This window comes from Gobio gobio (assembly GCF_949357685.1).
Source record: "Gobio gobio genome assembly, chromosome: 20".
In the NCBI taxonomy this organism is placed as follows: domain Eukaryota; kingdom Metazoa; phylum Chordata; class Actinopteri; order Cypriniformes; family Gobionidae; genus Gobio; species Gobio gobio.
Genome location: NC_137113.1, coordinates 19,002,902 through 19,018,251, shown reverse-complemented (window position 1 = coordinate 19,018,251; position 15,350 = coordinate 19,002,902). Strand labels below are relative to the sequence as shown.

General features: G+C 39.9%; 1 protein-coding gene across 5 annotated transcripts; it reads right to left on the bottom strand.

Annotated features, from left to right (window-relative positions):
* Window positions 1–3,161: 3,161 nt before the first annotated feature.
* Window positions 3,162–9,778, bottom strand: cbx1b (chromobox homolog 1b (HP1 beta homolog Drosophila)). 5 transcript variants are annotated; one of them, XM_079845657.1, is made up of 6 exons: window positions 9,628–9,778; window positions 9,080–9,146; window positions 8,107–8,281; window positions 7,817–7,967; window positions 7,576–7,670; window positions 3,162–4,387 (listed from the first exon to the last, which is right to left on the bottom strand). In XM_079845657.1, exons 2-6 carry the CDS (start codon window positions 9,123–9,125, stop codon window positions 4,243–4,245), a joined length of 612 nt encoding a protein of 203 aa, XP_079701783.1. In that variant the 5' UTR covers window positions 9,126–9,146; window positions 9,628–9,778; the 3' UTR covers window positions 3,162–4,242. The 5 variants fall into 5 exon arrangements, with proteins under 5 accessions (XP_079701783.1, XP_079701786.1, XP_079701784.1 ...); XM_079845658.1 differs by having other exon boundaries at window positions 3,173–4,387; window positions 9,080–9,165; window positions 9,628–9,773; XM_079845659.1 differs by having other exon boundaries at window positions 3,173–4,387; window positions 9,278–9,770.
* Between the last annotated feature and the right edge of the window lie 5,572 nt (window positions 9,779–15,350).

Sequence of the window (15,350 nt, the reverse complement as noted above, 5' to 3'; positions counted from 1 at the left end):
TAATGTCATTTGCTCCTGAGGAATCCGGGACCCGCCCATCAGACACACCGGCTCAAGTCATTGCTGCTTTCCTGACTGGCCCAGAAGGAAGAGGAGTCTACAGCTCGACACCAGCGACAGTCTGTCAGGAAAGTCTGCCCGCTCAGAGATTGCTTCATCTGTTTTTGCTCGTTCCCCAGCCAGTTGTGGACGACAAGAACAGAAAATGTTGGTGGATTGTTCCACGCTCGCACTCATGACACACGCAGCTTCCTGGCCTTCAGCAGCGAGCTGTCAGATCAAGCCACGCTGAGAACTCCCGCGCAATTCGCAGATGCATGGTGAGCGCTTCCGTGTGCATCAGCATCATGATAAGCGGTTACATGCTTCAGTTTTCCCGAAAACCACCCTGTTCCAATGGCGTGGCGACGTCTGAAGTTCAAGCTCATAACGCCCCAGATTTGAGGGCAGAGATTCACTCACAACCTCCTCGCCAAAGGTGCCGTGGAGGTAGTGTCTCCAGAGGGCCGCAAGACTTGGTTTTACTGCCGCTATTTTCTGGTCCCCAAGAAAGACAGCGGACTTCGCCCTATTCTAGACCTACATCAGCTAAACGCACACTTGAAAAGAGGGCAACGCTGAAACAGATCCTCTCGCTCATTCGACCGAGAGACTGGATCATATCTGTGGATCTAATGAATGCCTATTTCCACATCCAGATAGCCCCTCGACACAGGCACTTTCTGAGATTTGCCTTCGAAGGCATGGGTTACCAGTTTATGGTTGTCCCCTTCAGTCTGTCCTTAGCTCTGTGCACATTCACCAAGTGCATGAACATCTCTTCCCTCTTCTTTCTGGAATACGCGTTGAGATTTATTTGGACAATTGGTTGCTTGTAGCTCCTTCAGCGAACAAGCTTTGCAGCCACAGAGATTTGCCAATCCACCACCTTCAGTTTTGGTGATTACAGTCAATTTACAGAGAAGCCGGCTCCAGCCCACGCTGTGTATTCCATTCCTGGGCGTGAGTCTAGTCTCTCTCTTCATGCGAGGCCACCGGCTACCAACTTTATGAACTCACTCGCAATGTTCAAGGATGGGAGATCACTTCTCCTGAAGAACCTTTTTTTTAAAAAAGCTCTTGGTTGATGGCAGCTGCCTTCGCGGGATGTCGCTTGGGACTGCTTCACAAGCAGCCACTTCAGCTCTGGATGAAAACACACATTCTTACACGCACTTAGTGACTCGCACCTGATCGGGGTGCTCTGATGGGACAGGTGCTAAGACATAAAATAGTCACGACGGACTCATCGGGCACAGGATGGGGAGCCAGTTGCTATGGTTGTTTGGCCTTTGGTGTCTGGACAGACACAGAGAGAATGTGGCACATAAACTGTCTGGAGCTCAGAGCAGTTCACCTGTCTCTTGAGTGTTTTTACGCTCAAGTCTATCACAAGCATGTTCTCGTTCGCATGGAAACCATGGCAGTGGTGGCGTACATAATTGCCTAGGCGGCATCCGCTCTCGCTCTCTCCTCAGGCTCGTGATGAGCCTGTTGATGTGGGCGAATTAACATCTCCAATCTATTCGAGCTGTCCATGTCCCCAGCCATCTGAACTGGGGGGCGGACATGCTGCTGAGACACGGGGAAGCCCAGGGAGAATGGCTACACCCTCAGACTGTGAATGTGATTTCTGAAACAGGAGCCTTGTCTCCTAGGCGCCTCTACGCTCATAAATGGAACGTTTTTGCAAACTTGTGCAGCTCAAAAGATGAGTTGCCCGATTCCAGTCGTTTGTCCTTTTTGCTTGTATAACGGCAGTACTTTCTGCACTCAAATTGTATGCAGCTGCTGTATCAGACTTTCATTATCAGATTGATAAAAAGTCAGTGGGAAAAATAATCTTTTGATTAGATTTCTATGGAGTGCGAGATGGTTATACTCTACTCTACAATCCCCACTTGGGATTTGGCTTTAGTTTGAAAGTCATGGCATGCTCTCCTTTTGAGCCGCTTCAATCAGCTACCTTAAAAGTGCTCTCTTTCCAGACAGCGTTTTTACTCGCATTCGCTTCTGTTAAACAAGTCAGCGACATGCATGCTTTCTCAGTCAGCAAGTCCTGCATGGACTTTGGCCTAGCGACTGTAAAGTTGTGCTTAACAGGTGCTCTCAATGCTGTTCAGAGCCCAGGTGAGAACCCTCTCAGCCTTCACCCCGAGCGAGCCAGCGGCCGGGGAAAACGCCCTGCCTTGTACACGCTTTGCGTATTTATGTCGAACGTACCAGAGAGTTTAGGCTTTCTGAACAGCTCTTCGTGTTTTGGTGATCGCACTAAAGGCCTACCAGCATCGAAACAAAGACTATCCTATTGGATTGTGGGTGCTATAAAATTGGCTTAAGTTTTCACAAAATGTGACTTGCCCCATAGGTGTGCAAGCCCACTCTACAAGGAGTATGGCTTCCTCATAGCCATAGGCGAGGGTGTCTATCGAGGACATCTGCTCAGCAGCAGGATGGGCTTCACAGAACACTTTTGCCTGGTTCTATAACTTGGATGCTTCTTCGCTAGCTTGTCGGGTCCTGTCAGTGCAAGAAAGCTGCTTAAGGTAAGCCCGTTTTCAGGTTTAATGTTAATTTAGAATTATTATACACTACCTTTCAAATGTTTGGGGTTGATAAGAATCGTTTTTTGAAAGTCTCAACATAATATGCAGTATTATTCTAATTTTAAATAGCTTCTATTTTAATATAACATTATAAAATGTAACATTTATTGTCAATGTTGAAAATGGTTGTGCTGCTTAATATTAAGAAATCTTTTGTACCAAATGTCTTTACTGTCACTTTTGACAAATGTAATGTATCCTAGCTGAATAAAAGTATACATTTTTCTAATATTCTAATATTTAAATTATAAAAATGCACAATAAAAAATAAATAATTAAAAAAACAAAACACTAACAAAGTTTAATATTGTATTTCTTTACCTGCCATGTCATGTAACTGTTAAACCACATCAGGACCATAACATGCAAATGTTTTATTAAATTATTACCTTCAAATCTTAGTGGGTACTAAAGAAAATATTTTGTCCGAGGGGTTTGGCTGGCAAAAAAAAAAGGAAATGCCTGTATATGTAGAAAATATGAACCAAGATTAAAAGTATTGACCATTGTTATTTCATAAAACTAATGCTATTAAATTGATTTTATTGAGAGAGTATAAGCATAAGTATGACCAGTTTTGACAGAATTACAACAAAGATTTTTATTTCTGAAAATGGAAATTCAATGGTAAATGCTCTGATAATATGCAATAATAACATGGTTAAACAAAACAACATAAAAACGTACTTTAACTGTCTTCAGGAGAACAAAAGTTACAGTCCTTCTACTTTGCTGTGTAACAGTAATAAGACAAGAGTACCAAAGTAAAAAAACTAACTTCAGCTGACTGTACACAGTGATACTAATGTGCTAGGAAATGGTATATTTACAAACACAAATGTCAAGAAAGACTGTTAATAACCAATGGGGCTGACTCACAAATAGCACCTATGGTAAGACCAGACATGTAATAGTTAATGGGCAAATAAACACTGAAGAGTAACAGCTGCTGGCATGTCTTTATAAAACCAATCATATCAAAGCCAGTTCCGAACGTTTAATAAGGCCTATATCCTAAACCTCTTTCCATGGGCCTAGATCCAGTCATGTATTCAATGACCCCCTGCATTGACAGATGTATAAAATTGACATTTTCTTAATAATCTGTTAAGGCAGTAATATTTTAACATTAGTTATATATACATAAAATTAAGGATCATGGAATACATCAGGACGATTTTAGAGACAGCTACAGCATCAAATGGAACCGACCCAGTATGATAGACTAAACACTGTAATCTACACAGGGTAGGGGCATTTAAAAAAATAATAATTCACATGTATGAATATCAAACTGTGATGCTCTTTCAATATGTTGTATGAATTTAACTCCGAACATGATTTGAATGCTTTTGTCAATAGAAAGCATGAAGAGTACATTAAAAAAGTCACCTTTCTACTAGTGTTCTATTCACTTCATCTATGGCAATGGTGCCAAAACTAAAATACCTATGTAGATTACAGTTTATACTGTTAACAAATTTGTTTCTGACAATTTTCCTTTGCCATCTTTTAAAAAAACAACAACAAAAAAAAGCATTTCAATGGCCACGACTGATATCGACTGTCCTTTTACATCTAGTTTTTTTTTTGTCGTCTAATTTTTGTCATCCTTCTTCTCTTCCTCTTCAGTGGGGTATGAATGCCAGGTGAGGCGTTCCTCGTAAAAGGAGATGACCACTTGTGGACACTTTACATTCGCCTCCTTGGCTGGTACTAGATCAGCTTCATCAGAGTTTTTCCTGTAGTATAAAAATACAGAAGACATTAACAACAACGGCTCAGCTATTTCTCATCCGAGATGGATTTTTAAGTAGAGGAAACCGAGGGCAATTGTAATAATTACATTTTCCTTCAACTCACAGGCAACTCAAAATATACCAGCCATCTTTTGGTATATGAAGTGTATTTGTGCCAAAATATATTGTAAAGGACTACATCATACCAGAAGTCAACAACATTACAATTGTCCCCGTTATGGAGGTGATTGCAAAGGTATGACTGCTTTTTGAGCATGCAAAATTTATTTGCAATGAAGTTCGGCAAAAAGATGGGATGTCATATGTTTTTAATAATAAAAAAATGTTCAAATATCCCATCTACTTCACTTTCTGCAAATCATACCACACGTTTGGGCTCTTTGTATTGAGCCGAGAGGCCAATTTTGTGATATTAACATACTCTATTGGTCAAATGTGAAGATCAGAGTTCACTAAACTTGAACTTTAGCAAGAGGAAGATGAAGCTTGCATTTCACGTTCACATGCATATAAATGGAGTGGACTCAAAAATTAAGATTTTGTTATTTACAAAATGACTTTCTTTTTTGGCGGAACAAAATAGATATTTTGAATTTTTTCCCCATACAATGAAAATCAATGGGGTTCAATATTGTTTTGTGTTCCACAGAAGAAAAAAAGTCACAGGTTTGGAATAACATGATGGTGAGTATGTGATGACAGAATGTACAGTTTTGGGCGAACTACCCCTTTAACAGTGGTTGGGGGAAACTGTAACACAAATAAACCTTATAACTGCAATCCTCAAGCTTAGAGCATAGCACTAGCAAAGGTTGTTAAGTTCATGCCTTTGATTTCCAAGCAATGCATGAACAAACTAAAACAGATACATCTCAAATACGCTGTATTCACTTTTTTCAGATAAGTGTCCAGAAAAAATATTTGCCCCTTCATGACTTCCTTGCATGAGTGAATGGTTCCAGACATTCATACAAAATGAAATAAGACACTGAGAACCAAAGTAAACACCAAATTTCTTTTTTAAATGATGAATACATTTAAATAAATTTGTACTGCATTAAAAAATGTTAATTAAAAACACTAGGTGCCAATGCTTCAATTCTTAAGGAATGATATGTGTTTTAAGCTATTTTATTTTATAAATTGCAATTAATTTATTTTACTAAAATATACATTGATCAGCTAATAAGTCGATCTTCAATTTATCTTCAACTAGATACAACACCACTGTTCAAAAGTTTGGGCTCTGTGAGTATTTTTTATGTTTTTGAAAGTCTTTTATGCACACCAAGGCTGCATTTACTGTGAAATATTTTTACATGTGTATATATACATGATATATTTAGGGCTGTCAAACCATTAATCGCATCCAAAATAAAAGTTTGTGTTTACATAATATATGTGTGTGTACTGTGTATATTTGAATACACACACATACATGTATATATTTAAAGGAACACTCCACCGTTTTTAGAAATAGGGCTTATTCAACATCTTTCCTACATTTAGATGTGGGCAAATGCATTTTTGTCTCAGTGCATGCATTGTTTTAGTTTGGCAGGGTCGCCGCTAGCTTAGCTTAGCATAAATAATGGAATCCTATGTTGCCAGCTAGCATGTCCCGAGTAAAAGTGATCCAAAAAACCCCCACCTAATTATTTCTTGTGACCTGCATATTCACAACAAGTACAAATAGCGATGCAGATTAAGACTAGGTGATTTCCTAGGCAGATATTAACTTGGGACTATATTAGGGTCAAGCACAGGCGAAGCACTGCTACTTGGGCGCAGAGATATCACGCAACACATGAAAACCCCAAACTTTGATTTCATGTGTTGCGTGATATCCCTGCGCCCAAGTAGCAGTGTGCTTCCCCATAATATAGTTCCAAGTCAATATCTGCCAAGGAAATCATCTAGTCTTAATCTGCATCGCTACTTGTACTCGTTGTGAATATGCAGGCCACAAGAAGTAATTAGGTGGGGGGGTTTTTTGGATCACTTTTACTCAGGACATGCTAGCTGGCAACATAGGATTCCATTCATTATGATAAGCTAAGCTAGCGGCGACCCTGCCAAACTAAAACAATGCATGCACTGAGACAATAATGCATTTGCCCACATATCTAAATGTAGGAAAGAAGTTGAATAAGCCCTATTTCTAAAAATGGTGGAGTGTTCCTTTAAGAAATATTTGCATGTATTTGCTTTTGTGTGTATATATATATATATATATATATATATATATATATATATATATATATATATATATATATATATATATATATATATATATAAAATATACACACACACACACATTTATATAATTTATAATATATATAAATATTTTAAATATAAATATATATATATATATACATATAAACTTTTTCTTAAATATATACATGCGTGTGTATTTAAATATACATAATAATTATACACAGTACACACACATATATATTGTAAACACAAACTTTTATTTTGGATGCGATTAATCGTTCGACAGGCCTAAATATCTATATCTATCGAGAGGGAGAGAGAGAGATTGTTACTTGTGACACTGAAGACATTAGTCCAGTTTTCAGTGTCACATGATCCTTCTAATATGCTGATTTGGTGCTAATCAATGTTGAAAACGGTTGTGCTGCTTAATATATTTGTGGAATTGAATGAATATAAAGTTCAAAACAACACGATTTTTCTGAAATATAAATCTTTTGTAACATAGTCTTTACTGTAGTTTTTGATAAATTTAAAACATCCTTGCTGAATAAGTTTTTTTTAAACCATACAGAGCCAAACTTTTGAACGATAGTGTGCTTAAAATTAAGTTTATTACACATTTTAAAGACTCAATTTTGCAGTCTAGCATTACAATTACCCCCGACCTCACAGCTACGACAGAATGTTGCATGGTAGCTGCCATCTGTCCTTCCCGTTAACCTCAAGTTAAAATATATACAAGTTATAATTTGAAGGCATCAAAACTTAACTTAAGATGGAAAAAGAAAATAAATCTCACAAAGTGATACAATCCCCAATATGCTAAATAGGTGTGATTGAAGAAATTTAGTGTGTTACAATTGCCCCCGTTCTCTCCTAATGCTGCTCAGGAACTGTCCCTCTAATCCAATACTTGTTTGTACCTTATGGGTAACAATTTCCATACAAACCATTTCATGAGGAACATGAGTTCTCCACTTGAGTCTGTAGCACCAATAATCCTCTCAGGATCCAAACCACGTGCAAAACCTCTGAGTTTCTCAGGCTAAATTAAGAGAGATGGCATGTAAGACACTGTTTAGCCCATTCAATCTCTTTTGGTTTTCTAATGTTTTAAAGACACTTCCTGACCAGCTTATAGACATGGAATGATGTAGACATCTCAGATCCTCAGATCTTCTTGGCTCTTACCTCATCCTTGCGCTTTTTGGTCTCCTTTCCATCTCCGTCAGACTCGGCCCGCCTCTTGCCTCCAGATTCAGCCGTTTTCTGCGACTGAAGGAATTCTGCTATGAGGTCAGGACAGTCAAGGTTGTCCTCTGGTTCCCAGGTGTTGTCCTCACTGAGCAAAAATAAAATAAACAAGCACTAGGATTTACACACAAAATCAAGCTGAAATCTATGGACGCTTGTTTCCGCCACGGAATAATTTTCTGTGGCAAAAACAAGCTTCCATAAAAAATCTAACAGCAGCTACTTACTCAGAAAAACCTTTCCACTTGAGGAGATACTCCACTCTTCCCTTAACCACACGCCGATCCAGGACCTTCTCCACAACATACTCCTCTTCTTCTTCTTCCACCACTTCTTCCACTTTCTTTTTGTTCTGTTTCTTCCCTGCTGTTGATTGCTTGGTTTCAGATTGAGAAACAGGAGCTGGATACAAGAACGGCGGGTAAATAAATAAGCGTTCAAGTTAACCCACAGTTTATGCCAAAATACCACAGTTACTACAGTTGTTGTTTTGGCAACAAAATAGTGCAACTGCTGCCATCAAATTTTTTTTAAAGGGACAGTTCACTCAACAAAAAAAAATCATCCATTATACGCAAAATTAAATGATAGAATGTTAGAGGCAGACAGCCTTTCCACGTTATTCACTTTCATTTAATATTTTTCCCATACAAAGAAAGATATTGTCTTTCTCCATAACTCCACAGATGAATGTAAGCCTATGGGTTTGAAGATATCAATTTACAATAAGGTCCCATTAGTTAACGTTAGTTAATGCATTAACTAACAATGAGTAAAATATTTGTTACAGAATGTATTCATCTTTGTTGATGTTGGGAAAATAAAATGTAACTGCTCGTTTTTATTTAATGTAAGCTCAGGTCCATTAAATAACATTACGAGATACTTTTGATTTTAATAATTGTACAAACCAAGGTTTAGAAGTATTTTTCACTGTTAGTTCTGTTTAGCTAATGTAGTAAAAACTGATAAGAATGGAACCTTATTGAAAATATTTTATCGATCTCAAACAACATGACGGTGAATAAATAATGGGTGTACTATCCCTTTAAACAAAATTATTATGAACGCTTCTTACGTGAACGAATGAGGTGTCTTATTAAATTATAATTGTTTTATAGCAATAATAACTGTAACTATGGTATTTTGACGGATTTTGTTGGTCCATTGCAAACAAAAAAAAACAAAAAAAATCCAAACCTTCAGTCACAGCAGCATCGGCTGAAGGCTCTGACGTTTGGCTCATATTTCCAAGGGCTCTTAACAGCTGGAAATATATAAAGATCCTTATAAATATGGATAAAACAAATAAAAAATATTATCAATTAGATGTATAGATCAGAAATATTTCGTAAACACACTACACTCATCATTTAATTTGAACGTGTGTTGGTTTACCTAAGGGATGCAGCTGTACGACACATCTGCATGCATAATATGGCAAACACTAGGACTGTTATGCATTAGTGACTGCAGGCCAGCGCGCGCGACAAAACCCATTCTGAATAAATGCATTGCATGCTTTACGCGCTGTGCTCGATGGGATGAATATTGCAGAACGCCACTCTTTTACTGAATTGTGTTCCACCATGATGTTTTAGAGTGACAAGCACGCTATTCAATGTCTGCTGTGGTCAAAACATCTTGCATCCTTGCCGCAGCACATTTGATCGCTGCAAATTTTACCACAACAAACACTATGTGCACGAGCCTGCATTTCCTCGGCACGCAGAAATAAACGCACTTACTTGTATCTCGCTGAGATAAAGAGGAAATAAAGCTGTTCTGCATATATTTAAGTCCGAAATGAATAGGTTGCAGTGATTAATTACAGGACGTCTACTGTGATGTGATGCTGCTGAATGTGGTCGTTATTCACGCCCACTTCCGTATTAGAAATGAGACAAAAACGGTGACTTCCGGTGTAATTGTCTCTATGGTTACTTTCATCATAAAACTGGGTTTTCTTTATGAGATGTTTTGGAGGATCAAATTATGACTGCTCTCGAGCAATACTTGTCTTACAGCATAATATCTACCAGTTAGACCATTGAAATGCCTATGTTCTCCAATCCATGTTGTTTGATGTATGAGGCACCTTTACAAAGCCATGATGCAGCAATTGGTGCCGGCGTTGCAGTGCAAAGTTGTTGGTAGATATTCAAGCTTCCTTTCATGCATATCAGACGAGAATGTGAGAAAATGTAGGATTCGCACATGAACACAGCAGTACCTTGATTGGTATTACGTTTCTTTCTTTACTCATCTGAGTAAAGGGGTCCTTTAACTTTAGTTAGTGTGTGATGTTGCTGTTTGAGCATAAAAAACATCTGCAAAGTTACGCTTAAAGTTCAATACAAAGGGAGATTTTTTAAAAAGGACTACAACAATCAGCTGGTAGGGACTACAACGAGCTTCTTCCTGGGTTGGTGACATCACAAACCCTAAAGTTCAGTAGCCCCGCCCACTGATTCGAGCACAACAAGTAGTAGTAGGTAAATAAGTGATATACATGCCTTTAAAGAGTGCAAAATGTTGTGTAATGGTCAACTTCACATTGTTTTTCTTAGTAGGATGAAAATAATCTGTTATTTAAACTGTGATTAAATTATATAGCGCTCAAAGAACACACTCTTTACAATACGTGGAGCTGTCAATCAAATAGCGTGAGTGTTCTGGACTCCTACCAAAACTCCAATTATGATCAAAGAATCTTTTATTTACATTGTGTTTGCACTGTTAGTTATGATGAAAGCATTGAGCCCAAAAGTATACTTCGTTTTTTTACGCGTACGTGAATGTATGTGCACAGTCGAACAGCTTTGCAAAGTATACTTCTTTTGACTCGTACGCATACACAGGCTTCCGACGCATGCGCAGTTTTGACCAAACTCTCGCCACTATGGTCGAGCTAGGCAGGCGTGGTTTCCGCAACCAGGCACCTCAGCTCCACCAACGTCCGGCCTCTTTGCCCATTTTCAGTTATCCGGGACTGCGAGATGGCGACGGCCACTTTAGGCCTAAAAAATGCTCTTCAGAAACCTACAGTTGACGTCACGGACACTACGTCTATATATTTTTTTACAGTCTATGGTTACAACCAATGTAAACACTGCAACAATATTAAATGTGCATGTGCAACCAAAGTACGAGTGCGTTCAGTACACACATACTCTTCTGATGACGAAATTCACGTCACGCGGACTGGACGCTGACCCTCACGTACGTGTAAAAATTTACTTTAATTAGGCCTTTACAATGACGAGATCACTGTATACATGCACTCAACATGGATGCATGCCTTTTATTTCTAAATTATTTCTAAAAATCATACTAACATTATAAATGCACCCCAGGAAACATTATAAAATAATGCAATTAATGACCCCTTTAAGTCTTCTGAGATCACTCTGTGCCGCCTCCAAGTTCTGTATACAGACACAATGCTGTATAAGCCATGCTAAAATATGCAGCTCTGAACCTATTATCAAATGCGTCTCTGATGCTGCTTTGGAATTTTTTGGAATTGTATTATTTGTGTAAATGCATCTGTGCCACATGAACTGTAAATGCACCTTTTTGTGGTATTGGCCTATTTGGCTTCAGAGGCAGTTTCTGTGCAGTCTTTGTAGATTTAAAGGAACACTCCACTATTTTTGAAAATAGGCTAATTTTCCAACTCCCCTAGAGTTAAACAGTTGAGTTTTACCGTTTTCGAATCCATTCAGCCGATCTCCGGGTCTGGCGGTAGCACTTTTAGCATAGCTTAGCATAGATCATTGAATCTGATTAGACCGTAAGCAAATGACCAAAGAGTTTAGATATTTTTCCAATTTAAAACTTGACTCTTCTGTAGTTACATTGTAAGACCATTGTACTAAGACCGACGGCAAAATGAAAAGTTGCGATTTTCTAGGCCCATATGGCTCGGAACTATTCTCTCATTCCTGCATAAAAATCAAGGAACTTTGCTGCTGTACCATGGGTGCAACGGGCGCAATGATATTACCCATGGTACGGCAGCAAAGTTCCTTGATTATTATGCAGGAATGAGAGAATAGTTCCGAGCCATATGGGCCTAGAAAATCGCAACTTTTAATTTTCCCGTCGGTCTTAGTACACAATGTAAGTATAGAAATGTGAAAAGGGTCAAAAGAGCTGTTTAGCTTGTCCAAGCTGTTTAGCTAAGTCCAAAACTTAACATTTTAAATGTGTAAGTTCCCATGGAAAGTGTTTTATAGCCTAATGTGGTAGTATTCAGCTAGTCATGTGATCTCCCCATGAGGTGACCCACTCCATGTAAAATAAAACGCTTCGGTTACTAACGTAACCTCGGTTCCCTGAGAAGAGGGAACGAGTATTGCGTTTAGCTAAACGCTAGGTGGAATTTCCTTTCCTCGAGATTTTGAAGCAAATTTTTATCCTAAAAATACCATGTAAAACGCAGTGCAGCTCCACAGCTCTCAGCAGGAAGCAGCAGCGTGCTGATTGGCTGTGCCGCTGCAACTGCAGGAACCTATGGCGAGTCCGCTGGGCGGGAAGGACCAATCAGGTCCCTCTAATATTCCCGCCACAAGGGGCAGCAAAATTTGCATAGCCAAGGGTATAAAGGACCCTGTCTCGCCAGGTTCATCAGGTTAATCGACTGAAGCGACTTCTTTAGCAAGCGAAGCACGGCAAGCAAATGCAATACTCGTTCCCTCTTCTCAGGGAACCGAGGTTACGTTAGTAACCGAAGCGTTCCCATTCGAGAGTACTCTCGTATTGCGTTTAGCTAAACGCTAGGGGACCCAATGCAAAACGGCGTGCTCGCTTAACGGCTCTGAAAGTCTGGAGACACCATACCCAGACCGACCTAAGTGGGCCCGTAAATATGATATTCATAGAAGTCCCCAATATGAGCCAGACCTGAGTCGGGCCATTTAATGAGAATAACACCCAAGATACGTGTATTATATATATATGTGTGTGTATAGACCAGACATAGTCGGGCCAAAGAATATTGAATGACCAGATAATTTGAGTCATGTAAAGAATGTGCTTATGACTTATACAAATACTTAACCCAGACCAGACTGTCGGGCCTTAAGGGGTTAATATGTATTACAAAGCGAGAAGCTGTGCTCTGAACGGAGTTGAAAGCACTTTAGGTACATGTCTTGGTTTGAGGACGACTTTAGAGTCGTTTGGCCCAAATTCCAGACAAGAGGCGCTCACTGAGAGCGCGTGCAGATCACCCACTCGCTTAACTGATGCGATCGCTAGCAGAAAAGCGGTCTTGAGTGATAGGAGCTTTAAGCTCACCGAATGCAGAGGCTCGAATGTTGAGCCTTTCATAGCATCCAGGACCATGGACAGGTCCCATATAAGGACTGAAGGGGGGCGAGGTGGGTGAAGGAATTGTTTCCTTATCACGATAAGATCGTTCTTCCCCAGTGACAGTCCATTCGCTTGAATGTGATACACTGCTATAGCAGCCACATAAACTTTGAGCGTGGAGGGGGAACGACCCGCGTCCAGTAGCTCTTGTAAAAAAGTGAGCACTTCTGACACTTCACAATTATGTGGGGTCAAGCTTCGTGCTTTGCACCAGTCCGAAAAGACCATTTGCCTGAATAGAGCCGCCTGGTCGCGGGGGCTCTAGCTTCAGAAATAGTGTTTAATACACTTTCAGAGAGGTTCTCATGTACCCATTGATGGGCCAGACATGAAGCGCCCATAGATCGGGACGGGGATGCCAGATCTGCCATTTCGCCTGCATGAGGAGGTCTCTCCTCAGCGGTATTGGCCACGGGGCTGTATCTGACATCCGACTTAGCAGTGAGAACCATGGTTGATTTCTCCAAAGCGGGGCTATTAAAAGCACAGCGCATTTGCTCTCCCTGATCCTCTCTATGACCTGAGGTAACATTGAGATTGGGGGAAAAACATAAAGAGGAAGGTTGGGCCATTCGTGGGCCAAGGCGTCCTTGTACTTGGAGAAATATATTAGGCATTGAGCATTGTCTTGCGAGGCGAAAAGATCCACTTTTGCCTCTCCAAACATGCCCCAAATTGTCTGAATCGTTTGTGGGTGATGAGACCACTCTGCTGGGAACACTTTGCCCCTGGACAGCATGTCCGGACCCAAATTCAGAATGCCTGGCACACGAGTCCCTCTCAGCGAGCTCAGATTGTGCTCTGCCCATATTAGGACTTTTTCCGCCATTGTGTGTAGACCAATAGATCTTAGACCACCCTGGCGATTTATATAGGCTACCATTGACCTGCTGTCCGTTCGGATCAGGACATGGTGGTGCTTTATGTACAGAAGGAAAGCTCTTAGCGATAGTGTGACCGCTTTCATCTCTAGACAGTTTATGTGAAGGCTCTTTTCCGAGTCTGACCAGAGAACGGAGACTGGCCTGCCCTCGTGAAGGGCTCCTCAACCTAGGTTGGATGCATCTGTCGAGATAACTTTCCACTTCGTAACAGTGCCCAAACTCACACCCGTCTGATACCAGACAGGATTTTTCCAAGGAGCCAGAGCCAACACACAGCTGTGGTCTACCTTGATTTTTAATCGGCCCGAGAGCCATGCGTGAGCTGGAATGCGGCGATTCAGCCAGTGCTGTAGGGGGCGCATGTGTAACAGACCTAGTCTGAGGACTGGCGCCGCTGAGGCCATGTGACCCAACCAGTGTTGGGCACGTTACTTTAAAAAAGTAATTAGTTATAGTTACTAGTTACTTCTTACAAATAGTAACTGAGTTAGTAACTGAGTTACATCATTATAAAAGTAACTAATTACCAGGGAAAGTAATTACTGCGTTACTTTTTTTTTTCTCAAATGTTCAAATATGTCAAATAACTTGGATGCCCCAATATTAGATATGTTACATGAATGAATTGGACACTAAATAGAATAAATTATTATTATAAAACATTGTACATTAATGTACACTATTGTAATGTTGCTGTGGGACAATGTGAGAGACACTCAAATTCAATGCATTATTGTAAATATTATCAGTAGGCCTACTATAGTGTAAATATTGTGTAAATATTATCAGTAGACCTACTATAGTGTAAATATTGTGTAAATATTATCAGTAGGCCTACTATAGTGTAAATATTGTGTAAATATTATCAGTACTATACTTTCCTTTGGTAGTGGAGCTCACGTTATCACCTGTTTTTTTAGCCACTATTTTTGTGGCATATGATGATGTGAGGCGCTTCAGAATCACTTGCCACCGGCGTGGAGAGACTCTTTCTTCCAGGGCATAAGTTGCACGTTACATAAATATTCTTAACTTTCACCTCAACGAGGGAAAAGTAGCGCTTATACTTCCAGTTTGCGAAAGCTACCTCTGAAGTCGTTGGACCATCGCTGAATGTGCATATGCGTGTGCGTCATAGGTGTGTGTGTGTGTGTGTGTGTGTGTGTGAACCATAGACCGTGAAAAAAATAGGTGTGAACTCAACCTAT